This window comes from Typha angustifolia, chromosome 10 (assembly GCF_048772165.1).
Source record: "Typha angustifolia cultivar Huaian chromosome 10, ASM4877216v1, whole genome shotgun sequence".
NCBI classification, from domain to species: Eukaryota; Viridiplantae; Streptophyta; class Magnoliopsida; order Poales; family Typhaceae; genus Typha; species Typha angustifolia.
Window position 1 is genome coordinate 2,830,515 of NC_133248.1, and position 9,366 is coordinate 2,839,880.

Genomic DNA, 9,366 nt, shown 5'->3' on the forward strand with positions numbered 1-9,366 from the left:
AAGAAATGAAATGAATAAATGCTTTTTGAAAAGTTAATGAGGTAGTTGAAAATTAATTACTCTACTATGAACTTCCCATGCTTGTTACCTAATAATCAGTATAGATGAACTTTAGTTTATCCACCTAGTTTGCATCTAAATTCCTCTGATAATATAAAATCAAATCCTAAGTTAGATGCTGTATCCAGATGAAATGCTCATTTACCCTTATATGCCATCTTATCATTATAAATAGCTGAATTTTACTATATATATATATAAGATGCTGATATGGCTGTCTGTTTGTAGGACAGAATTTGAGAGGATTGGGTATCTGAGACTTCCCCATCCCAAAATAGGAACAGATACTGGAAAGAAAAGAAACACAAAACTTAACTCATGGGATTGATAGTATGCACCAACATCATCAATATTCCAACATTTGTGAATTAATATGAAAAACTGAAAGCTTCAATGTTTAGCAAAAAGATATAACCTTTACACCAAGTAATCGAGAAGTTATGGCAAAGAAAAACTGTTACATATATACATACACACAAAGTGAGATATAATACACACTCTCATCGAGAAAGAATGAACTATGCGATCGCACTTATTGCACACATACTTGTTGACTTGCTGTGCAACTCATGTGCAACTCTAAGGAACTTTGGACCTCCATTTAAGATTATTTACGATGGCTTGGAGAGACTATTAGAAGAGTTGGATGAGCTTTGTATATGATGTTGAAAGGATGATAAAAAAGAAAAATAAAAAGAGAGAAAAAATATGTTATCCGTTAGATGTCTTATTTTGTTCAAGATATTGGTCTGTCCAACACTCGTCATCTGCCACGGCCTTTTGCCATCTCTTGTTGAAAATTTGCAATTCGGCATATGAGCGCAACCTCACCTACGAAAGTGTACAACAAATTGAATGAGTGGATCATATGATAATTATGCTGCTCAATTGCTCATCATATCATAGCATTTGTAGCAGCTCTGAATTGAATATCTAAGTAAAGAACTATCATGATATGTTTTTTTAATTAGCAAATTGTTCTTGTGCAATGTGAATATGCAACCAGATAATACAGAATAAAATGGTCTGTGAATATGTAAGCCTGACAAGAAGCTACAGTTAATACTTACAGCATATCTATCCTGTTCTTTAGAGATCTTCAATCCATGTGGAGCCTGCCAGTTGGGAGATAAGAAGCCAAGTTGGTCACAAAATTATAATATTGACTGAACTACTACTCCAAGCCAGAAACAGAGCTTTTAATTAAACAGAAAGTAAACTAGTAGTCTGACAAAAGAACTTGTCCTTTGGGCATGCCATATGCATAAAAGGAAAGCTAAAACATAGGAAGGAAATATATAATTCACAAACTCAGAAGGTAATGAGAAGCTAATCACATAAAATTTAAGTACCAAGGAAGGATAATTTCAAAATCATTATACTTTCAAAGCATCAGCGTAACACATATCAGCAACAAGAAGACAAAAGATCACAAGGAAGGAAATTAAAAGTGTACACAAAAAGATCATGACCAAAGTTATTTCCATCCACAACCAAGAGATGAATCACGATGAAGGATGGCAATGATTAGCTTTATGAATCTAAGGGCGGAAAGAACACAGAACCTGCAGCCAGACAGTTTGTACCAGGGGACTACATTTATAACATTAAATGGCCAATAGAATGGGAATTCATGTGCAAAATCCTAGTAGTAAACTTTCATTGGAAAATAAAAGATAATGTGACAGACAGACATATCTAGCAAAGGCCAAGAATGGGAAACAGAATGTCAAAATTGTTTCACTTCAAAAGTATATAAGGAGATTAAGTATAACTTACCTTGTTTTCATCTGGTCCACCAAGAGAAGGAATTCCCCGATGAACAATATATTCACTGTCCACAACTCCAACATTTAAGCTTCGATCACCCTGTAAAAAGGCATCTAAACATCTTATCTCCCAGAAATGACACACAAGTCTATATTTGTATATTCAGAATGTACCTGAGCACAGTAACCAAGTTTATAGTCAAGACCCCATGCATAGATCAAGTCATTCTGCAAATAGCAAGGAAATTTCATAATTTTGGGATGCTATTCAATGAATAATTATTTGCTTTTATATGCATATATGTGCACATCATCTATACATAGTAACAAAGTATAAGATATGGAAATAATAAGATTCACATATATAGCATAAAGAACGGTCAACATACTTGAATCATATGCCACACACAACGCCAGGCAACTTTTGAAAATACTGGAGCCATCATTTCCACCCACCTGAAAAGAAATGTAATGTTGGGATAAATGATGGGGGATATAAATTACTACTCTCAGGAAAAAAAAAGCTTTATCATCCGTACTGTTAGAATAGAAATATAAAACTACTATTCTCTATCAATTTAAGTTTTTGGAATAGTTAGATGAGTTATAATGATATCAAAGAAGGTCTTGAATTCAAATCCTGTCAGGCTTATCTGTTGTTTAAACGTAAGAGAAAACTATAAATAGCACCCTAGATTTTGAATATATTATAAGTAAAACCCTCTTTTTTCATTATTTATGAATAGAGCCTCTTATTTGTGAAAATATACCAATACACACCTTACCGTTTGATATACAGATATAATTTAACTCTATGGCCTCCAAAATAGCTTACAGACAAAACAAAATACTTATTTCCAACAAAATAGGATTAAATCAAGCCTCCAAAACACTAAAATAACATTTATACATTGAATCTCATAAGATCAATGGGTCAAAAACTACTATTGCTGAATCTCAAAGGTCATATTAGAGCAGTGAGTTAAGGATACTTTAGTAAATATAAAAATATCATTTGAAATGAAAGAAATATTCTACGTTTTATTCCATTCCGATAGTTGCTTATTAAATTTAACTTAATTTATGGTGTTGCTCAGTATTCTTTTAGCAAATAGTTCACATGATCTCGATATATCTCTGTTTCACTTTGAACCCTCACCTACTTGCTTTCTCTTGTCACTTAGCATTCTATCGAAAAAAGACAACAATATCAAGGATAAGATCATCATATGTAAACATGTTAAGACCGAGAGAAAATTGAAGATGCATAAAATTTACAATGTGATGGCTAGTCTTGTCACCAGCAAAAGTATAGTCATAGATAGTCAGAAGAAAGACTAACCCTGTGCATGGAGGGCCAGTACTGTTTCCATAACATCTCCCACCACCATTTAACTTGTAAAACCTTCTGCTTATACAAAATTACAAACAACAATTTTTCACTATTGTTAGTACTTTGTACTATTACTTAATGTAAACCAGATTCCTACTAGACAAACTTTGTTCCAATTAAAATGAAGTCAGAAGGCAAAAACAAGTAATTTCCTGTGAATATAAACAAAAACCTGTGGACATCTCCTTTTCTTCGACGAACAGTGATTTTATGATGAACCTGAGATTTTGCACTATCCAATGCTGGTTGTGATATCTCTAGCCCCTCTCGTTTAACAATCTCTAAGTACCTAAAAGAAAAGAGAACATATGACATTATGACTTGGCCCCGAACTGAAAAGTATATGCAAGGGCAAACCTAATTTTCCGAGCTACTAACTCAATAAGGAGAAATTATCAACCTTTAAGGTCCTGGAACAAATTGTGTTTATTTGAAATAATAACACTAGAAAATTGAGATAGCATATACCTTATTGGATGAAAATTTTCCACTTCAAGATCCTCATCCCAAAGGAAGATATAATTGTACTCAGAAACTATATCTGGATGCAAAAACCGCTTAGCAAACCACCTGCCCGACATTTAACTTTTAAAATGAGATCTACAATACATGATAGGAGAGTTTGATCAAAGCTACTAATTAAGTTACCATTTTGTTTGATTGATTGCAGTAACATGTATCACATTATCACTCCATTGTAAGTCACTCCACTTATCCACAATGCCATCATAGTGAAATAACATTACGGTGGAATTAGCAGAAAGGAACTAAATAGAAGTAAAAAACAAAAAATCAGACGACAAGATTATCCAGAATAAAGATCAAACAAGAAATTTTAAATAGAAAAGACGAAGAAGCGTTAACAACTATTTACCTTAGTAACAACTTTATCAACTAAGTCCTTTTGCTTTATTCCAACAGGGATTGCTAATAAGCTTTTCGAGGGTTTCTGATATCCCTGTATTTAATGAAAATCATAAGATAACATGACAGCAAATACTTAATCTTTAAAATTATGACATGTAGGGAATAATATTAAAAGGGAAGCAACATCCTTGTGCTCTCAAATTAGCACTGGCAAGTAAGAAACAATTATAACCAAAATAGCATTACTTTTAACATTAGCATCAGTAGTACACGTTTATTTATTAAAATCATCAGCAATGACAATATAGCAGTATTATAGCAATAAAATATCATAATGCTTATAGTAACTAGTAATTCATTCTAGACTTCATACTCTTATACCAATCCTGAGTTCCTGACAAGAGATGACTCTTTCAGGGTTCCAACAATTTCAAATAAGAAATACATTTTTTATCAATTGCAATTAAAAAACTATAAGATAATAAATATGGCAGCATATACAATAATATGCAGTCACTGCTATTTGTTTAGTTCACAGTTATTCATCTAGCAGATAAAAGCTTAAGATATACTGCCTATAGAAAATACATTTGTAACAAACCTTTATTTCTGGAGAGCCCAGCAAGGGCTCCATTTCCAAGTTTGATATCTGACTTACAATGCCATTTGGCAATGGTTCACTCCCTAAAGGCTTGCATTGAATCTAAAATCAGCAAGAATAGAATTATAATTAATTAACAAAAATTTCATCATGAACACCAACTTTGTGCAAGACAATAAAACAAAGGCGTACAAGAGACAACCTTACATTTATCCGACTGAGTGATCCTAAAATTGACTTTATCTGTTTCTACTGGATTAGCTGTTGGCCATGTTGGTAATTTCTGCAAATGGAACAAACATGTACTTCAATAAATGCTATTATAAAGTTATAATTCGTCTGTATAGAATTGTGCTATCCATCATGGTCAATTAATGAAAAAACTCAAAGTATAAAAGTAGTCAGGAGAAAATACAAATCTTACCATCTATGAGAGAGAGAGAGAGAGAGAGAGAGAGAGAGAGAGAGAGAGAGAGAGAGAATATGAGCATGTTGTTGATGACAAAGTTCATCATTTTTCAAGATGACAAAGTTCTTGATAAGCCTGAATGTTGATGCTCTAGAGTTTATATAGCCTCCTATTTCAGTCTTCCTTCTCTCTTTCAATGGTCAGTTTGTTACAAATAGTTTGGTTCTAACTTTTTTTAGCCAAAACAGACAGGTTAATCAAGCTGAAACGATACAAATTTGATGTGGAATAGATACAAAAGACATGAAAATTACGGCAATAACTCGAGTAAAATTCGTGAGGCTATAAAATATTAACTTTCTAACCTCTTCAATTCTCAAGTAAATAACTATGAAAGAACAGGGACAATTTGCCAGAACATCAAAAATAACTCAAAGAAACATCACAGTATAGATTATGACTTATTTTAATTAAAAAATGGAGTATTAGTGCTCACTGATGATAGGGGACCAGTACATAAGAATTTCTAAGCCTACCTACCTCATTATAGTCAGGTGTGATGAAGGTGCTCCTAACGAAGAAGAATGTAAAAATAAGAATAGTGGCGGGCAAGATATTGTAAAAACATAATCTTCTACAAGAGGGATGTGTCAGTAGAGGACCCTGCAAGAAACAAGAAGAAGAACAAAAAGTGAGTGCATAAAACTGGAAATTAACTAGAATATATCTTGAAAATGATCATTCGGATTCTTAACAGTTGAAAGAAAGGAAAATAAAGGACCAGGATTCTTACAAAAAGCGACAGTATGCAACATAAATACTTGAAATTTTGAGCCAGTTTACACCATTTCTTGGGCATCCGAAATTAAAGGCCAAAGAATTTCACCAACACTAATTGAATGAAACGACACCCCTTTGTGATAAAAATGCCGACTTTGCATACAAAGATGAGATAAATTTCTTCATATCCCATGAAGTTTCAATCATAATCCACAAACAAACAGAATCCATAAAGGGAAAAATTCATTCAAAACCTCAAATTTGAACAGCAACGCAACAACCCAGAAGGCCTAGGGGGGGGGGGGGGGGGGAGAGAGAGAGAGAGCAGAACAGCACACCAAAGACAGAGCCAAGCAAAAGCTCTCACCATGAGGAAAAAAAAACTCTTCAGGAACTCCAACGTCCCATGAGGCTTCGAGAACTCCAAAAGGGAGAGACCCAATTGAGCAAGGCGGTATTTAGGATAAAATTTTGGTTTCAGACGGGAGACGAAGAGGAAGGGGAGAGGAAAGACTAAGAGCGTAGGCTTTCCGTTCGGTTCTGCGTATTTATTTCACACCAGTCCAAAAGAGGAGGGAGAAAGAGACAGAGAGAGAGAGAGAGAGAGAGAAGAAGAAGAAAAGGAGTCAAAGTAAAGGTAGATTATCCGAGTGGCAAACCACTGTGGATACTACTGCTCTGCATGAAAGCGAAATCTACCTCTCTTTCTTTCTCTCTCTCTCTCCATCCCCACACCACCTCCCTCCTAAGATATAATAAAGTGAACATATATGAGATTTATTTGGATATTTACTATTATTCCTGGAATGCCCCTGAGCTTTGTCACCCCTCTGTCATCAAAAATGACCATAATGACCATAATGACCCTCCTCATGATTGGGGTTATGAATATAATAATTTCATACTCCATACTTAAAGATATTTTAATAGTCAAATAAACAACTTAATTTTTTTTTATTTAACTAACAAGGTTGGCATGACGAAATCTAACTCAAGATCTCATTTGTGCATCTTTAAAAAAAAAAATATATATATATATATAATAAAAAATAGATTACTTTGCATAGAAGATAAGAATAGTTTTGATCCAATGTTCTTGGTGCAGTGAATATTCCTTGTAATATATCCATTTTGGCCGAGTTGATTGATTAACTCATTCCCCAAGGGTGATATCGTCATTAAACATCCTAACTTGCTGCCCACGAACGAGGGCATTCTTGGCAAATTGAAAGAGTAGGACGTAATGGCAGAGGCGGCAGATAAGGGACAACTGTTTTGTCTTCGGTGGGAATTTTAGGAAATATTAATTTTTTTTGGAAATTATCCAAAAAAAAAGTTTATTTGGAAATTTAGATACGTTATTAATTACGAAAGAGGAGAATTAATATTAAAACATTAGTAAAATTAATATTTTTACTTTTATTATAGATTTATTTGAATTTCTTTTATGTCCGTCTTAGTTTCTTTTTATAGTGTCACACATAAAGTGTTGATCAGATCAGTATCTTCCATAGAAGAAGACGTTGAACTTATTAATATTTTTTATTTTTAAATAACATACTATAAAATAATTACGGTGTAAAAGACCCATTTTTTCTATTAAATTTGAGTAATAATACACATTTTTTTCGTAATAAAATATGTATAATATATATAAGAGATGCACAAAAATTAAAAAAAATTTAATGTAAATATCCCAATAATAAAGTCTTGTAATAGATTATTGTAGAACAACACCACTTGTGTATCATGCCATTGGCATGTAAGCTTAGTTCTAGATTGTAATATATTAAAATAATATAAAAATTCTAAACTCTCTGTCAAGCAATCTAATGCTGGCATCCTTTTTGTCTGGCTTCATATAATATTAAATTCACACAACCTGACTTAAATGTCATTAACTTTTTGTCTCTCTCCCAGATTTAATTGAATTTGGAGATATTTGTATATAATTATTTTCTAACCTTTTGATAACTTAACCAACTTAAACTTACTTTCATACTAAGAATCTCTGTCAACTCTACAATCTAAAATATAATAATAATTAATCAATAAAATACCAAACAATTTAAAAGAAGTAAGATATAGTTCCAAAGGGATTTCAAATGGGTGGAGAAGAGATATTGAGGGAGATTGAAAACAATAGTGAGGAAGAGAGGTTGAAATCAAGCATATATTTCTTTTGTTTCTATTTATGATGTGCTCTCTCTCCCCTCGTTTCTCACACGATATTTCTAGCTAAAGATGAAAAGAATAAAGTAAAGGCATATTGGTATATTTAATAGGCAATAAAAAAGTTTTTGATTATTTTAATCCTCTCGAATTGTTTATCCCGTGTCTAATTCATCTTGAAATTGCTAAGAAAATTACTAAATATAAATATTTTTTATTGGTTTTTAAATTTTTATATAAGTTGTTGATGTTTGAAATATCTCTATCTTAGTCAGCGATTTTCTAACTCATTTAATCTTGTATATAAATTTTAGATGTATGAAAACAAAAAAGAATCAAATATTTTTGGAGGGCTAATTTGATAAAAAAATTGCAAATATTTTATGAAGCAAAAGAGTCCGACCGTAGGGTGTAAATCACAAATACATAAAAAATTAAGGTGCCAAATACAAATTTCGCACCCCACCAAAAATCGATCGAATCTTGGATTCCTTGGAACAGCGAGAAAATGTATGTCATCCAACATTCCAACCCTTTTTGCAAATAGAAAAATCTTTGGGTGGTCTTTTGTCACTTGTTCATAATTTTTCTTAGTCCATAGATTCTCTCAGACCCCACAATTTTTAATGTAACAAGTTAGAAGTTTCTAATTGCTCTGGCAGCTGACCACTGATAAAGAAAATGGAGTTCTTTTTTACCCCCTCTCCAAAATTTTATTTATCAAAATAAATTATGTTTTTAAACTTAGTATTAAAAGTAGTATATTTTATTATAGCTATTAGTAAAATGTATAACTTACTAGCGTTTTACTTTTAGATTAAACATCAAATGAATAACTGAGCACAAAGTTATGACTATTTTAAAAAAAAATTCTTTATATTTTTTACCTATATATTGCTTGTTTGAGGTCCGAGTAAGCATTTTTTATATATATTTTTTATTATTTATAAGATCGAATGCTAGATATGAGCTTGACAAGGGATTAACCCTCTTTACGTATAGAGGCACTTAAGCCCAACCAAACTTTAGCCAGTATAGTAAGATGTGTAGCTTAGACTTTAAGCTATGTGAGTCGCCGAACAATTGCTTTAAACTAAATGAAACCTATTTCAAGTTGTCATGCTGCTCAGTTAAGTCAATTGCACTATTAAATCATCAACCAAGTCGAGCTACTGAGCCAAACCATCAAATAATTATTTTGGGTTAGAGTTGATTCTAAGACCTGAAGTGGTACATACTAACTCTACTAGAGTTAATTAGATTTTTAATATTAAATTTGAGTAAGGTTTGGAAGATGACTAACTTGTCAAAAACT

The 9,366-nt window shown here is 32.4% G+C and overlaps 1 protein-coding gene across 1 annotated transcript; it reads right to left on the reverse strand.

Annotated features, from left to right (window-relative positions):
- Positions 1–410: 410 nt before the first annotated feature.
- LOC140768862 (uncharacterized) lies at positions 411–6,428 on the reverse strand. Its single transcript, XM_073109311.1, has 14 exons — positions 6,247–6,428; positions 5,640–5,762; positions 4,893–4,973; positions 4,691–4,792; positions 4,097–4,180; positions 3,871–3,989; positions 3,691–3,792; positions 3,395–3,511; positions 3,172–3,237; positions 2,219–2,285; positions 2,004–2,057; positions 1,840–1,929; positions 1,131–1,175; positions 411–891 (listed from the first exon to the last, which is right to left on the reverse strand). Exons 1-14 carry the CDS (start codon positions 6,247–6,249, stop codon positions 772–774), a joined length of 1,173 nt encoding a protein of 390 aa, XP_072965412.1. The 5' UTR covers positions 6,250–6,428; the 3' UTR covers positions 411–771.
- Between the last annotated feature and the right edge of the window lie 2,938 nt (positions 6,429–9,366).